Source organism: Crocodylus siamensis, chromosome 10, assembly GCF_052110815.1.
Source record: "Crocodylus siamensis isolate JL-2025a chromosome 10, ASM5211081v1, whole genome shotgun sequence".
Taxonomy (NCBI): domain Eukaryota; kingdom Metazoa; phylum Chordata; order Crocodylia; family Crocodylidae; genus Crocodylus; species Crocodylus siamensis.
The window spans coordinates 52,640,099-52,657,020 of NC_143404.1; the positions used below are offsets into that span (position 1 = coordinate 52,640,099).

At 45.1% G+C, this 16,922-nt stretch overlaps 1 protein-coding gene across 2 annotated transcripts in view; it reads right to left on the reverse strand.

Annotated features, from left to right (window-relative positions):
• Window positions 1-16,922, reverse strand: part of PTPRT (protein tyrosine phosphatase receptor type T) — an 846,898-nt gene that overhangs the window by 244,627 nt on the left and 585,349 nt on the right. For both annotated transcript variants that reach the window (XM_090064242.1, XM_090064241.1), the window contains exon 9: window positions 13,059-13,168. In XM_090064242.1, the coding sequence (XP_089920368.1) occupies window positions 13,059-13,168 (110 nt within the window). The remainder of the gene's footprint in view (window positions 1-13,058; window positions 13,169-16,922) is intronic.

Below are 16,922 nucleotides of genomic sequence, written 5' to 3' on the forward strand. Positions count from 1 at the left end.
AGAAACGAGTGAAGACTAAAACCAAGTATTTTCTGAGGGGTATTTTCAGTCTAACAAGGGGGAGCTTGAGACTGAAAAAGCTGAGAACCACTGTCTTGAATAATGCAAAGACATCAATCACTGTGGTAATAAAAGCATTGAACAATGTGATTAGGAAGTATAGAGTTCAATTGCTACTTAATCGCTCTCGGGAACAAGGTGAGATGACTATACCTAAAATTCTGTTTCATTTAAATGAGTTGCATCAAAATGCTGCATCTCCACAGAGGACCCTGGATTATTTTAATGTTTCCTGATATAGACTTCCACACTTGAGAGTTACTGCTGGAAATGCTCTTCTACCCCACTCTGTTTTACACATCTAATCTTGTCTACTATTTCTGCTTGTGATTTTTATATAGATACATATACACACACATATATGTTGTAGAGTACTTAGGTGCCCTGCTCCTTTTAAAGAGGGAAAACTGCTAGGGAAAGAACCCTAGCAGTGAGTGAGGCACCCCAGCTGCTGGTTGTCATGGCAACCAGAGTTCGCTAGTGACCCACACCTGCCAGCAGTCAGCTGACCGGAAGGGGCAGGGCCTGGCTCACATTTAAACCCCAAGGCTAAGGCCAGGCTGGCAGCTCCCTGCTGGCAGCCAAGGGGGAAGGAGCTCTCCCTGAGCAAGCAAAGGGGAGAGGCCTGACTACATGAGCAGCTCCTGATACTGTGGTGAGATGGTAGGGTTTGAATGATGTTATAGCCAGGTGGCTTGCATTTATGTTACAGCCCAGGGGCTTGTGTTTGATTTACTACTGTATAACACCGGTGGCTTGGGTGAGGCTATTAGGTGATGGAGGAAGCCTCATAGGGGGTCCACGGCAGCATGGGGACCCCACTGCCAGAGAGGGTGCAGCATTGGGTGGGGGTTCACTGACTCTAGTGACAGAGAGGGCGCAGCACTTTGCAAGGCCATGGAGGGCCCAGGGAGGACAAGGGGGCCAAATAATAACAAGGCCCAGACTGAACAACGTCTGTTCCATCTGCGAGGCTTGGGGCATGGTAAAGGGATGGCTGGAGCCACACATAGCCCATAAGGCTAGGGTGCCCCAAAATACCTGTTGTGCCATCTAGCTTGGAGCGGTACCTACCACGGGTCTGGGAATCCACGGGGTCAGAGTGTACAGCAAACCATGTCCAAAGGGGCTTAAGGCAGCTTCCCTATTATATATTTTACCATCAAAGACATGGCAGGTGAGAACTGAGGGTGCCCTTTGGGCCAAGTTGGCATGGGAAGGGGGTCTTGGAGACCATGGCCGTCTTGCAGGACCCCACACTGTGACAATATATACATGGGTTTTCTCACTTTTTTGAAGACCATAGAGGAAGAGGAACAGCTGGAATTCACCATGACTTCTCTATTGGTACAGCTGTCAAATGTGTTGAGTCACTATCAGGAAGGGGAACTCTGTGTGCATCTCCACAGAGACTCAAAAAGTGACGTGACTTAAAAGACAAAGTCATTGTTATGATGCACTGCCACCCTAGAGGTATTTAAGTATCTCTGTACAGCCAGTCAGCCAGAAAAGAGACTGAGATTGGTAAAGTCTTTTCAATGAGCTGTGCCCAGAGGCTATGATTAAGCACCAAACTATCTCTTTAAAAATTAAAAGGAATTTACTTCGCATCATTTGCACTTTTCAGTTATTTATATTTGAATTCTCTCAACTATAGGTCACCTGTCTTCTCAAAAAATAATTAAATTTGCAAGTTACACTAACCAGCTTCCAAGGAAGCAAAAATAAGGACTGTTGTATAATTTATTATCTTTATCCACATGAGATTTTGTAATGGACTTTAAAAACATTAATTTGGAGGTCAAGATAGTGAGAGGATAATAGTACTGGCTAGTTCCTGCTACAGTTTGGTTTGGAGCCAGGAGAAAATGTGTCTATCATCACAGTTTTGTCAAATCATTTTTAATTTGTTTTACAACATTACTGCTTACTTTAGTCCAATTTTTTTCCCCAAATAAAGCTTTCAAGTCATAGGAAATGAAACAAATTTGGCTACATATATACAAACTTTCACCAAACACTGAGTTGAAGCCACCAAATTCAATTTCTTTTTGACACAAGTTGCTTCTAAAATTAGGTTTACAGATGTGAAAACCTTAGTGCATTAACCTCACTGCAACACCGAGCTCTCAACAATCTGCTTTAGTTTGTCTGAGAGGCATCTGGTATAACTGCTATAGTTATAGACTTGGTTGATATGGTAGGTAATTAGAAAGAGGAACTACTTTCATGTATTGCCTTTCATTGTATCAATTCAACTTCTTTTTCTACATGGCAGGTGACTACAGATGATCAAAATGAAGTCTGTGTTAACACTCTGGAAGACAGACTACTTATCTTGTTTAAGCTGCAATATATAAGATCCTAGTGGCCTTAAACTAGTTTTTAGTTTTTCATATTCAAAACCACCATGTTTAAAACCACTGGCAATACTTCCCAAGGAGACCTAGGATAAGAAAGTAGGGGTGTGTGAAGTGGGCCCTATTCTATTCTGATTCGGCCTGAATCGGGGACAGTGATTTGATTCATGGATTTGGATCACTGTCTTCAATTCAATTCAGCTGAATCTGAAGATTCGATGCTGATTCAGAGAATCAGCAATTTGGACGTAGACACAGCTTTAAGTGTTTTTTCTACATATCTTGAGGTACCAGCGCAGCTTGTGAATGCTGTGATGCTGGGGCGCATGGAGCATCCCGCAGGAATGCAGTGGTGGGGCTTCTACATGCTCAGCAGCAAACCCAAAGTGGACTGGAACCTGGCTCGGCGATCAGCCTTGGGGGGACCCTGGGTGCCCCCCCCACCTCCCCAGACCCAGGAGGTACCAGTCACAGAGCTAGGGGGAGGCATGGCAGGGCCCCTGTGTGCTGCCTAGTGGACCTGAAAGTGGACCAGAAGTGCTTCTGGTCCACTTCTGGATCTGCTGCTGACTGTTCTGGGGAACCCCCTGTGCTTCTGTGGCATACTCCATGCACCCCAACATCAGCATTCACGAGCCGCCTGCTACCTAGAGGTATGTAGAAAAAACATTTAAAGTTGTATCTATGTCTGAATCACCGAATCTATCCAAATTGATTTGGAGGGTTCCAATTCGATTCAGAGAGATTAAAAGGTACTCTGATTCAATTTGGATTTGGAGATTCAGCCACCGAAACAGGTCAAATCTCCATTGAATTAAATCAGGGATTGAAGCTTTGCACAGCCCTGTAAGAAAGCAGGTGGTCTACTGGTCAGAACTCAGGTGAAGTCAGACTGCTCAGAAAGTTTGCCATCCTTTTGCCACTTGTTTTCATTCACTAATTTTTTGTTCTCTTCCACTGTGAAACAGAACAGAAAAGGTAAACCTTTCCTGTCCATACATATGTGTCAAACTGCACAAGGACAAGCTGAGATTTTTTTTTAAAGCATGGTACTGTGATGCTTTTTAAGTGGGCTTTAAATCTATGAATTCCATATGCTCTTTATGCTTGTCTGAGAATTGTCCAGAAGTTTATTGGCTGTATCTACTGAGTTAAGAAGATGTTCCATAGGAGGGTCAATGATGCATTGGTTTTCACATACCAAAACTGAAGACAAAGATTAGTAAATGAGGAGGCCTAATGACCCAGAACACTAAAATCTTTGTTTTAAAAAGGCTACACTACAACCAATTGGGTGGGTGGGTGTGTGCATGCATTCATCAGAACCAAAACATTTCAGAGAAACCCATGAATCTCAACAAAACTTTCATTAGAAAAACTGTTTACGTCCACAGAAAGCAACACGAGAGAGTTGTTCATCAAGAAACACAACACAGAATGCCCTAGTCCAAAAACCTGCTTCATATCAGGTGGGCTTAAATCTAAATGTCACATATCCCAGTTCCATTCAACCCTATTATTCTATGAACTCCTGACCCAGAGGGCTCCTATCTACCCTGGGGTGACTGTCTCCATCACAATTTCAAAAAGTTTCAGTTTTGTGGGGGAGTTTGTTTATTTTTGGAACAAAAGTCAAAGCCTCTTCTTTTTTGTGAAACCAAATTCATAGTCAATGTTCTCTCATATAGAAGGAGGGATACAAGCTGAAGCAAAGCTGTAGCTAAGATTTTGCAATCCGTTGGTGCATCTAAAGAACCGAACCGATTGCCATTACCAATATTAGTAGTACTCTGGGAAAATCAGAAATGCCTTTGTAAGCCCTTTGATGTTTTAAGTCTTTTTTCCTCCAAATAGTTCATTTTAAGAAAACTACAATGGCCTTTGAAATCTAGTGGTTACAAATTCCAGGACGGGAACCACAGATAGTCGAATCCAGAATGATCTGTGGGGAAGGTGGCTGGGACACCGTGCAAACCAACCAGGATACCACTCAGAGGTAAAGACATGAGGTTTCATACAAGAAAGTTAGAGATCATGAAGAGGGCAGAGAACTGTAAACTGTACTGGATACATCCTAAGCATTACAAATTCATTCAACATAAAAAATGTATACATGCACTTTAAAACTTCTACTATCCTGCAGAACTAGAGACCAGCCATTGTTCTTTCCAACTTTAGTAATAGGTTTACATTAACACCAGTTCATATTTTCAAGGTTACATTCCCAAAGAAAGAGGGGAAAAATATTTTCTTGAATGAAATTTAAGATCTCATCTTACTTTTCTATTTCATACAGACATGAAATTAAAAGCCATCTCTGTTCTATACCTAAACAAGCCCATATGGCATATGCTATTACCCTCTTTTTCTATTTTCTTTATTAAATTCCTCTAAGCATATACATTTACATGTTTTTCCTTTCTTTTAACCTTGAGGGAGTTCTGAAAAGTGAGAAGTATTAAATTTACATTCTCAGAGGTAAATTGTTCAAATGAGGAGGTAATTATTCAGAATTTGGAAGCTGTCCATGTTTAAAACAAGTTAGGTATATAGCTGCATACCAAAAAATCAGAGTCTAAACCTTGGCCCTGCCCCTTTGCATTACTTAAGCAACACAAAAGGAAGAGATATGCCTTCCTAGAGCATTCAGGAATGAACTAACCTACATGTGGTGCTGAAAGTTATGCCAAGGACTTCTATGATCTACATTGGATTTCAGAACAGGAAAAAACAAATTATTGCCAGCTTGCAATGCAAGCAACTGTATGTAAAGATTAGGGCCCTGTCATAAGTTACATCTAGTATACAATTAACTTGTTAATCATGCAATAAGTTTAGAGCGGCAACCTGTGCAAAGTAATCATTACATTATTAACTGGTTAAACACACAATAAATTTAGACTAGCCACACATGTAAATTATCATACCACTAAAATGTCCATCCAGCTATAAAAAACCCAAACAGCTACAAAGTTAGTGCTTGAAGATGTATAACAATGTTACAGCTGTTTTCTCTCCAGCTTTAATTTGAAAATGTGTCAGGGTCCTCAGAGACAATGGCAGGGGTGAGAAAAACTGGCCCACAGGGCCCCTATAAAATTTAGAAAATTAATATATATCTGCCCCCGGCTGCCTGTCAAAGATGACAGGAGCCAGGGGCAGTAGGACCCAGGGGGAGCTGGCAGAAGGACCCAGCAGCCGCACCTGCCTAGCCCATCCCCTCCAACCTACCATCCCATCCCCTCAGCCAGAAGCATTTGCCTAGCAGAGGCTTCTGGCCTGAGACCCTGAGGTGTTCCTGCCTTCCTCACCCCAAAAGGGATATTTTAATAAGAAGGGGTGGGGGGAGGCAGGGGAGGACCACGGATTGCAGCCAGGAATCATGTGGTACCAAAGCAGTGGGTGGGGAGGTGGGGAGGAGCAGCAGTAGCAGCAGGTGGAAAAGAAGGGAAATGGCAATGGCAGAAGGGGGGGGGGGGGAGTAGCAGTGAGAAGGTACATGAGAGCACAAGGACAGCTGGGCATGAGTGCAGGGCCCATGCACCATGGCCAGTACAGGCAGAGGCACTATGGAGCTGGGCTGGCTCCCGCCTCTCTCTGCTGGCACAGCCCAGCCCAGCTCCATAGAGCCCCTGCTGGCCCACGCTTTGTGCTCCTGCTCACTGTCACTCCCCCACTTCCTGCCATTGCCATTTCTATGCTTTCCTGTTCACTACCCACCGCTCTGGCACCATGTAGTTCCTGGCTGCAGCACTAGGCTGCAGGGATCAGCAGGAGCTGGCCTCGCCCCCATGATTCTTGGCTGGCTCTGTACAGTGCCGCCTGGGCTGGCCTAGTTCCTGCTGCGTCCTGCAGTTTCAGCTGTGCAGCTGGGATGTGGTGCTGGAGCAGTGAGTGGTGGGGGTGGGGAAGTGGCAGGAGAAGGGCAGCAGTGGTAGACAGGAAGAGGAAGTGGTGGCAAGCAGGAACATGGGGCCCATGCCAATGTGCTGGGACCAGGAGTGGCAGAAGTGTGTAACATTCCCTCTGCACACATGCCACAACCTTCCCCTCATACCCCCCACCATCCCCATATCCACCCTCTTACACACACACGCTCTTCCACCCTACATTCACACACAAGGAGGATTACTCCACGCTGGTCCGGTCCTGCAGGGACCAAACCAGGAAAGCCAAGGCTGCAACTGAACTCCAACTAGCTTCAGGCATCAAGGACAACAAAAAGTTCTTTTTCAGGTATGTGGGGAGCCAGAGGAAAAGCAAGGGCAATGTTGGACCCCTGCTAAACCAGATGGGGCAACTGACAACTGACGCCCAGGAAAAAGCCAACCTATTAAATAGGTACTTTGCGTCAGTCTTTCATCAGTCACACGGGATGCCCATGCCTGCTATGGGACAGGGAAATCTGGGTGAGGGGAATCCCCTACCCTCCATCAATGCTGACCTCGTGAAGGAACACCTTGAGAAGCTGGATACCTTCAAGTCAGCTGGCCCTGACAACCTGCACCCCACGGTACTCAAGGAGCTGGCGAGCGTCATAGCCCAGCCCCTGGCATGGATCTTTGAAAACTCCTGGCACTCTGGTGTAGTGCCCGAAGACTGGAAGAAGGCCAATGTGGTGCCGATCTTCAAGAAAGGGAGGAGAATGGATCCGGCTAACTACAGGCCCATTACCCTGACTTCTATCCTGGGGAAGATCTTAGAAAAGTTTATTAAGGAGGCCATCCTTGAGGGACTGGCCCAGGCTAACATTCTAAGGGACAGCCAGCACGGGTTTGTTGCGGGTAGGTCTTGTTTGACCAATCTCATTTCCTTCTATGACCAGGTGATCTATCACCTGGACGAGGGAGAAGAGATTGGTGTCATATATCTTGACTTCAAAAAAGCTTTTGATCTGGTATCCCATGATCACCTCTTGGCCAAACTGGCCGGTTGTGGCCTTGGCTCCACCACGATCCGCTGGCTGGGAAATTGGCTTCGTGGTCGGACCCAGAGAGTTGTGATTGATGGCAGTCACTCATCATGGTGCCCTGTAACCAGTGGGGTCCCTCAAGGCTCTGTCCTGGGACCCATACTGTTCAACATCTTCATTAATGATGTGGACATTGGAGTCAGGAGTGGACTGGCCAAGTTCGCCGATGACACCAAACTTTGGGGCAAAGCATCCACGCCAGAAGATAGGCGGGTGATCCAGGCTGACCTGGACAAGCTCAGCAAATGGGCAGATGAGAACCTGATGCTGTTTAACACTGAAAAATGCAAGGTTCTCCACCTTGGGAGGAAAAACCTGCAGCACCCTTATAGGCTCGGCAGTGCTACGTTGGTTAGCACTACAGAAGAAAAAAACTTGGGGGTCATCATTGACCACAAGATGAACATGAGCCTGCAATGCGATGCTGCGGCTAGTAAAGCGACCAAAATGCTGGCGTGCATCCATAGATGCTTCTCGAGCAAATCCCGGGACGTCATTCTCCCCTTGTACTCGGCCTTGGTGAGGCCGCAGCTGGAGTACTGCGTCCAGTTTTGGGCTCCACAATTCAAAAAGGATGTGGAGAAGCTTGAGAGAGTCCAGAGGAGAGCCACGCGCATGATCAGAGGTCAGGAAAACAGATCTTACGATGACAGGCTGAGAGCCATGGGACTCTTTAGCCTGGAAAAGCGCAGGCTCAGGGGTGATCTGATGGCCACCTACAAGTTTATCAGGGGTGACCACCAGGATCTGGGGGAACGTCTGTTCACCAGAGTGCCCCAAGGGATGACGAGGTCGAATGGTCACAAACTCCTGCAAGACCGTTTCAGGCTGGACATAAGGAAGAATTTCTTTACTGTCCGAGCCCCCAAGGTCTGGAACAGTCTGCCAGCGGAGGTGGTTCAAGCACCTACATTGAACACCTTCAAGAGTAAATTGGATGCTTCTCTTGCTGGGATCCTATGACCCCAGCTGACTTCCTGCCCTTTGGGCAGGGGGCTGGACTTGATGATCTCCCGAGGTCCCTTCCAGCCCTAATGTCTATGAAATCTATGAAATCTATGAAAACACCCACACCCACCACATCTATCCACCCCACCACAAACCCCACATGCACACACCCACAGCCCCTCACCAAATTATACCCCCCCACCCACCCATACCCCCCACAATATACAAGAGTAAGACCACATTTTAAGCTATTATACAATCACTTCTATGTACAGTACACAAACACATGTAAATCGGGACAAAATTTTAGAATATAATTTTGTATTTTTCTGGTTCCAAGATGTCTGAGATGGCAACCCCCCTTGTTGAATGTAGTACCTTGGGGGGAGAGAGGGGGGAACCTCCTGGTGGTAAAGGTCTGGGGTTAAAGAGCGGGACTTCCAGTCTCAAGCTAGTAACCAGGGGGTGGGGCACCTGTCAAGGGGCTTTGCAGCCCTCAACAGCTTGCCAAAACTCAGTAAGCAGCCCTCTCCCCAAATTATTGCCTGCCCCTGGACAATGGTGATCACTCACAATTAATTGATCCATATGCATACTCTTTCCCATGAGAGGCCCACAGTCTACTTCTGTGTAACATCTACCTCTTGTTTTCAGGGGTCAAGAAGAATATTGGCTATGTCTTAGAAACGAGAACTGAAAGGATCTCATTGTCATAAAGTCTAGTACCCTGCTGACCCAGGCACCACTTCATAAGTTACCATTAATAAACTTCCATACGTAACAGTATATTTGATTTTTGTCCCCACTACTCTAATTGTTACAGAACCCATTTTGATGATTTGGAACGATCTTCTAAATTTTGGCATAAAATAGGGTCAATTTATTCCCATTTATCTTTATACCAGTTTTCTTTTTAGCTTAAATAATTCATCCTGATGCAATGATAGACATCAATTATGTCTAATCTCAGTCTTAATACACTATACAAGCCAAACTTATCTACATTCCTATAACAGGGGACCCTAGCCCTGTTATGGAGAAGAGAAGAGGGGGCCAGGGAAGGAAAGGCATCAGGGCCCCTTTGAGGCCCAAAACTTTGTAGCTCATAGAGGAGGAGGATTACCTGCTGTAACAAAAGATCCTGCCAACACAGCCAGGGTGAAGGAGATTGACTGGCAAGGGAAGCCTCATCTGGAAAGGAAGGGGTGAGCATTTTACGGTAGAGGGGGAATAGTGACCCCAGAGGGGAGATGCCAGCCCCCTTGCTGGGAGCTCACAGCCCACAATCTGGTTGAAGGACCCAGCTGATGAAGGGAAGCAAGAGACTGACCATACCTGTGCCCAGGGAGAAGGAAGCCTGGACAACTGACTGGGTAGGCACTGTTGGCTTAGAAATGGAATTTAAAGGTCTGTTTTTTGGGAACTGGCTTATAGGTATAGCTATAGGTGTAGGTACAGGTATATATGCATGCATTAGGATTGCTCAAGATGGGCAGCAGGGGTTTTATAGATTTCATAGATATTAGGTTTGGAAGGGACCTCGGGAGATCATTGGGCAGAAAGTCAGCCAAAGGGTAGGAAGTCAACTAGGGTCAAACGATAAGCAAGATAAGCATCCAAACAGTTCTTAAAGGAGTGCAGAGTACGTGCTGGCACCATCTCTGGAGGGAGCCTATTTCAAGCCTTGGGGGCTCAGACTACAGTAAAGAAGTTTTTCCTTATGTCCAGCCTAAAACTGTGTTGAAGGAGTTTGTGACTGTTGGACCTTGTCGTCCCTTGGGGCACTCTGGTAAACAGGCATTCCCCCAGATCCTGATGCACACCCCTTATGTACTTATAGGCAGCCACCAGGTCTCCCCTGAGCCTGCGCTTTTCCAGGCTGAAGAGTCCCATGGCTCTCAACCTCTCTTCATAAGTCCCATTATCCTGCCCTCTGATCACACACATGGCTGTCCTCTGGACTCTCTCAAGCTTCTCCACATCCTTCCTGAATTGTGAAGCCCAGAATTGGATGTAGTACTCCAACTGCGGCCTCACCAAAGTTGAGTACAGTGGGAGGATGATATCCTGAGATTTTCTTGAGAAGGAAGCCAGAGTTTGGTTTGTTTTACCAGCTGTGACATTGCATTCGTGGCTAATGTTCATCTTATGGTCAATCATAACTCCCAAGTTTTTCAGCCTTGGTGCTAGCAAATGTAGTATTGCTGAGCCTATAAGCATGTTGCAGGGTTTTTTCTCCCAAGGTGGAGTACCTTACATTTGTCAGTACTGAAACTCATCAGGTTTGTATCTGCTCACTTTTTCAGCCTATCCAAGTCAGCCTGTATCATTAGCCTATCCTCTTGTGTGGACGCTCTACCCAAAGTTTGGTGTCATCAGCAAACTTGGCCGGTCCACTTCTGACACATGTACCCATGTTGTTGATAAAGACATGAAAGAGAACTGGTCCAAGGATGGAGTTAATTAAATTCTAAAGAGCTTGGGTCTCGCACACAAAGTGTCTCATAGCCATGGAAGCAGACAGGATGTCTAATGCAACAAGGACATACAGTCTAGGAACCATGGAAGTATATCCTATACTACCCATAACATGAGATAAGTGGTACCAGCTACAATGCCTCAGATCAGTGTGGGGCCTGAGTCCTGGTTTGGAGGAAATAGACCAAATTAGGAGAAGGCCCAGAAGGCTACGTGGATATGTGACCACAGACATACAACCAGAGATAGCCATGAATGAAGAGTCATCAGAAGTCATCAGGAGGGAAGAAAAATACAAAAGCAGAGACTTGAGAGTAAGAAAGGGTCCCTCCTTGTCTTCCTTTCTGTCCCTCCCTGTGCTACCCAGGTTCTTCCTCTTCCTCCTCCTCCTCCTCCTCCTCCTCCCTGAGAGGGGTCCTCCCATCCCCATTCCCCAGGAAAGGTCTCTGAGCCCACCATGGAGGGAGCACAACCAGTCCGTTTCATACACCCCACTGGAGGGGGGCTGTGGGCCTCACATCCCACCTCCAGACTGCTGACACCTAAGAAAGAGAGCCTCAGAGTAGAGCCTGCATCCTGACTAGATGTACTTTGAGTCTGATGACAGCCCTAGGATTTGGTAGATATATCGAATTGCTTGATTGTTTGTATTGGGGTTTTTTTGTTATCACTATCAATAAATTTGCCTATTATTGAATGTCATAGGCCATAGTTGGTCAAAGAGTGGGTCTCCCTGCCCCAAACAAGGTCTCGGTCCTAAATCCAGAGCCAACAGGCATGAGTGACTGAGATATAAAAACTCTCCCTAGGTCAGAGGAAGGGGGCTGGCCATGATGGCTGAGGGAAGCAGAGCCTTGCAGGGATGCAAGCACAGACACTCTTCCAGGCAGGAGGACTGCTGCCTGTGAGGAAGGACTTCTGTTGACCAAGATGACAAAGTGAATACTTGGAAAGTGTTGAGTCTTTCCCTGCCTTTTCCCCTCTTCTCTCTTTTTTATGCCTTGGAAGGCCCCAGAAAAGGGATGCTCCAGATTACGGATTGTTTTATGTTCACCCTGGAAGAGGCCCAGGGGAAGGGCTGAGCATACCCAAGCAGACGGAGAACTGTTCAGGTTGGCACTGGAAGGGCCCACAGCAGTAGGATACACTGAGGACCATGAACTGTTTATGAGACTCTGTGAGGAAAGGGCCTGCTCTTTGTTTTTTTTTGTTTGCTTTGCTCTGCTCATGACAGTAGATGTGGCTGTGAGGGGCGGCAAGGAGGCCGTAGAGCAGTGTGCCCAGCGTACTGTGATTTTTCCTGTTGTTTTTTTTCTATTTTCTTTTTTTTTTTTCAGTTCCTTTGACAGTTTTGGAGCGAGAGACCTAGGAGGGGGCCAAAACTTAGACTGACCTGAGTCTGGACTGAAGAAATAAGATGGGCTTATCCCAGCAGGGCTTTGCCTCCACCCATTGATGAAAAGGAGGGCAGGAGAAAGAGAGGGGGCAGAACCCCACACTGCCTAATCAGACTTGGGGCAAGGGGCAAGATAGGGAGACAAAGTGCCTAAAGCCTAGTCTTAGGTTACCTAAAGACAGACTCATGAGGAAACATTTGCAATAACACCAAACCATTGCAAGTGATTGAGAGAGACAGGAGAGACAGAGCACACAAGAGAGAAACAGGAGACACAGAGACAGAGAGAAAAGGTCCAAACTAGGAAACCAGAGTGCCAAGTACAGCCCCACCACAAAGGGATGATCAGTCATTCCCATAGGAGCATCCCATTACAACTCCCCTCATATGAAAGGTTCTCATTTCCTCTTATTATATAACACTGCTTACACTAAGTTCCATGAGGGTGGTAACACAGTCAAAGCAACAAATAAACAATAGTTCATGGGTGCATTTGTACAGACTGGAAAAGAAAATAACATGGCTGTTAAGGGGACCAAAAGGCAGATGATGAAAACCTGCAAGAGCTATATCTCTACGGATTGTAAAGAAAGGAACAATAGCTTGGAAATGTTTTGGCAACCTGGATGTGTGGGAATGGAGAGAGATATGGATCTCATTTTGCAATGATCAGAGATGGACTTACTCACTGGAATACACATTTCAGTGAGAGCAGCAAAACTTCTTGACGATTTTCACTCCTTCCAATCAAGCCTTCTTTAAGACAGTTATTTAACCACTCAAAGTCATAACTGATCTATACACATGTATAACATGCTCCTTGACAACAATGTTTTTTCCTTACCTCGTAGAGTGTAATGATACCATTTGTCTCATTTGGAGGCTTCCACTGAACATAAATCTTCTCTTCGAAAGGTCCTCCCTGGATGGATTCCAAAGGAACAGGCCCAGGAACTATGAAGGAAATGAATGCGATGTTACTAACTTCCATAAACTCCAACTGCCACATGCACATAACCTAGAGATGCTAGGGTCCTTCAGCACTGTCTGGTACTGGTCTGGTACTCTAGATCTGAGAGTGCGTATACCATAGATATCGTGGACTCGTTAGAAACATTTAAAAAGGCATTGGTGCCCAATTACTCTTGTTCTATTCTTGACCTGAGGGTAGAAACAGAAACTTTTATAAGTACAAAAAGCAGACACACATCACGGTGCTACTACCTGGCATGCCAATATTCCAAAATGTTCCACCAACAAGCTTGAGAGTTTATTATGAGTTACCATTGTAGAATCAGAAGTTATAAAAGTTAAAGCTACAAAAGACCATTTAGGTTATTATTAGGGCTGTGTGAAATTTCACGGGCTCTTTCATTTCAACACTGTCTTGACTCATTTCAAGCTCAAAACAGCAAAATCAAAATAAAATGAAGGGCTTTGAAATAGCTTCAAAACAAAATGAGGGCAGCCAAAACATTTGGAAAATTTTGAAATGTTTCGAGTTTCGAAGCAGCTCGGCTAAGTTCCCTTCCCCAGCGCTGCAATTGGGCTGTGGAAGGGAACTCAGCTGGGCTGAGTTCCCCTCCCCAATGCTAAGATCGGGCTGGAGAAGGGAACACAGCCTAGCCCAGCTGAGTTCCCCTCCCCAGCCCAATCCTAGTGCTGGGGGGTGGGGGGAACTCAGATGGGCTGGGCTGAATTCCCTTCCCTGGCCCAATCCTAGTGCTGGGGTAGGGAACTCAGCTGAGTTCCCTCCCCAGCCCAATCAAAACATTGAAACAGCATCGAAACAGTGAAACTATTTCAACAAATAGTAACGTAACGGTGTTTTGGAATCGAAACAAAACTCGAAACAAAACACTGTTCCCTCAAAATGTCAAAACAGATGTTGAAGTGGAACGCTGCTCTTTTGCACAGCCCTAGCTATTATCAGCCAATGCTTCCTTTGCATATCTGCACACACACTTGCTTCTCCTTTCCTTATGGAGGAATGTCAAACTCAAACCAATTACAGGTCCAAATGTCCTACTTTTCAAGTGCCCCTGGGCTGCTTCCTGTCTCTCACCAGCAACTGTCACTGGGGTACTGGCAGCCCCAGCAGCATTATGGATGGAAAGCCTGCTACTTCGGATGGCAGAATAGCAGCAGTGCATTCAGTTACTCACTAACCCAATCCTATGGCCTTTCCTGTTCCGGGACAAGCACAGACATGACTGGTCTTGGGACAAATGAAATGTCTGTTTATAACCTCAATTTTTTAAGATACTAAAACTCCCTCATTTAAATAAACTTAACATAGTCCCAAATCAACTTATATCACAATCATAATAATATTTACAATTTGCAAAGCATATTCAAGTATTGTCTTCCCTTTACGGAATAGAAACCAAGGCTCAGTGAAAGCCCAATCCTATCCACAGGGACTCTTTGAAAAATTGGAGATAAAGTGCCTTGCTTTGTCACAGACCAATCAGTGACTAAGCTGTGAACAGAGCCATCAGTATTCTGTTGACTGGAGAATGCCATCCCTAATTCAGAAGGCACAAAGGGCCAAAAGATATACCTAGCAATTCTAGATCATCAAAATTGCTTTATGCTTACAAGCTTATTTAACAGCATGCTGTCTAAGCTAACCCGGAGAAGACAGTGACAGTAAACATGTTCTTGTATATAAAATGTATGCATGCACTCTGAAAGAGCCATTTGTCCAAAAAGCATGAAAAAAATGTGCATCGGGTATGCTGGCATTCATGCTTTGTATGCTTTGATATGGCATTAAGTTGTTTAAAATGCCACAACAGTTCTGTATTCAGTATAAAACCAAAATACCACAAAGCTAGAGACTAAAGCTGCTTACAGACATGAAAAAAGAAAAGTGTGCTACTTTCCGCTCAGCGTGCCTCTGCACCAAGCACAGCACAAGCCCAGAAGAAACTTTGTGTTAATTTGACCCACCTTGCTCAAATCTGTATAAATCAGGTGCTTCAGCAGGGTTTTTTTTTGCACTTTTGTCCAATAGATGATTGAATCAGCTTTAGATAAAAGCACTAAAAAGCCCTGCTGAAGTGCCCGATATATACAGATGCTGGGGAGCTGGGTCAAACTAACCAGCTTCCAGTAAAGCACTGCAGTTCCCCCTTCACCCCCCAATCTGTCAGTGACCTAAGTCATGAGGTCTGCATTTAGGATGCATGAAAATATGACAATCTAAAGGTCAAACTTTTCCTCCTAGCCTGAAGATGGCCTTCTGGATAATTTTATCCATTATCTTATCTCTTAGTTCCTTTTATAAGTATTCTTCTCCCTTGTAATAAATACTTCTTTAGCAGATGCCTTTTGTTCATTATCTGCTCCTCATGCACTTTCTGGCATGGAAGTCCAGATAGGTTGTTCTTATTACAGTGTCATTCAAACCAAATATTTAAATGCAAAGTGCCAATTACCAGAAAATGTCTTTGACTGATAAACACTAAGGCTTAGGCCCGAAACTCTTCCATCACTGAATAAATCTATGATAGAAAAAATTGTCCAGCGAGGGGGACCAACGGCTGCATCCCGCTACCCCAGCTTTAACCAACAGATTGTTCTGTAGAACAGTTTAGAAGTTTTTAGGTCCTCATTTAAGCCTAAAATGTCATGAATCAGAAAATAAACATGAGAAAGCCAATAGTCAGCCATGACGACTCTACTAATACATTCAAATCCCACACTAGGCACTCAGGCTTTGAAATGCATCAGTTCCTGCATTCCACACCTATGAGCCAATCGAAGCATCCAGACGCGGGATTTAGCGTTTTAGTAAGATGTCCGTGCTGGGAAGCTGTACCAACAGTTTGTTCAACCAGCTGGTAAAAGGCTGATAATTGAGTAAATGTGTTCTAGTGACTGACCACCTGATTAGTTACAGCACTTTTCTCTTGCCTGCATAATACAAAAGGCCATGAAACCCTCTGGTTTGGGTTCATCACATTTTGGCTTTTATAGGTGAGCTTACCGGAGAAAGGCATTTAACATGTTGAGACAGATGTGCCTTGTCTAGGCCAGACATTTTATTAAGTCAGTGGGAAGCGGAACAGGGAAATTGAAAGAACGATCTGCTGAGCTCTTACAAAAACCTTGCATAGCCGATTGTGACACGAGGTCTCACCCCTGGAGGAGGTAGACAATTATGCTGGAGCTCGACAAATTTGTGGAAAATATAGCAACCTGTATAACTGTAGATGCGTAAAAATACAGATTAAGTTACAGAAGGAAAAATTATGACTTCAGGGTCATAAAGTGTTCAGTTCACACACATATTTAGAAGGAGGATGACAGTTCATCTCCAAAAAGGCAGTCAAGTATTTGCCTTCTATACAGCTGTTCCCAGACTAACAAAGTAAGGTTTTCCACATAACATCTACTTTTTGAGTCTGGCATTAAAGAAAGAAACATATACCTTCAGAGTCTGGGCATTTGGGGCAAATACCTGGAGCTCAAAACCTTAGGTAAAAAACTTTTTTTTCATGATGCAGCTTCTATACAAGCCAACCCCCTTCTCAGTTGCCCGTTGCAGCCCTGATGCTCCAGTAGCTTCCCACAAAAGCTATGCTTTGGCTTGATAGAAAGCAATAAACAAGTGCCATAGCACAATGGTGGATCCATAACACTTGCTTCACAGCCTTCACTGCCCCACAGCTCATTATCCTCACAGGATAACAAAGATGTC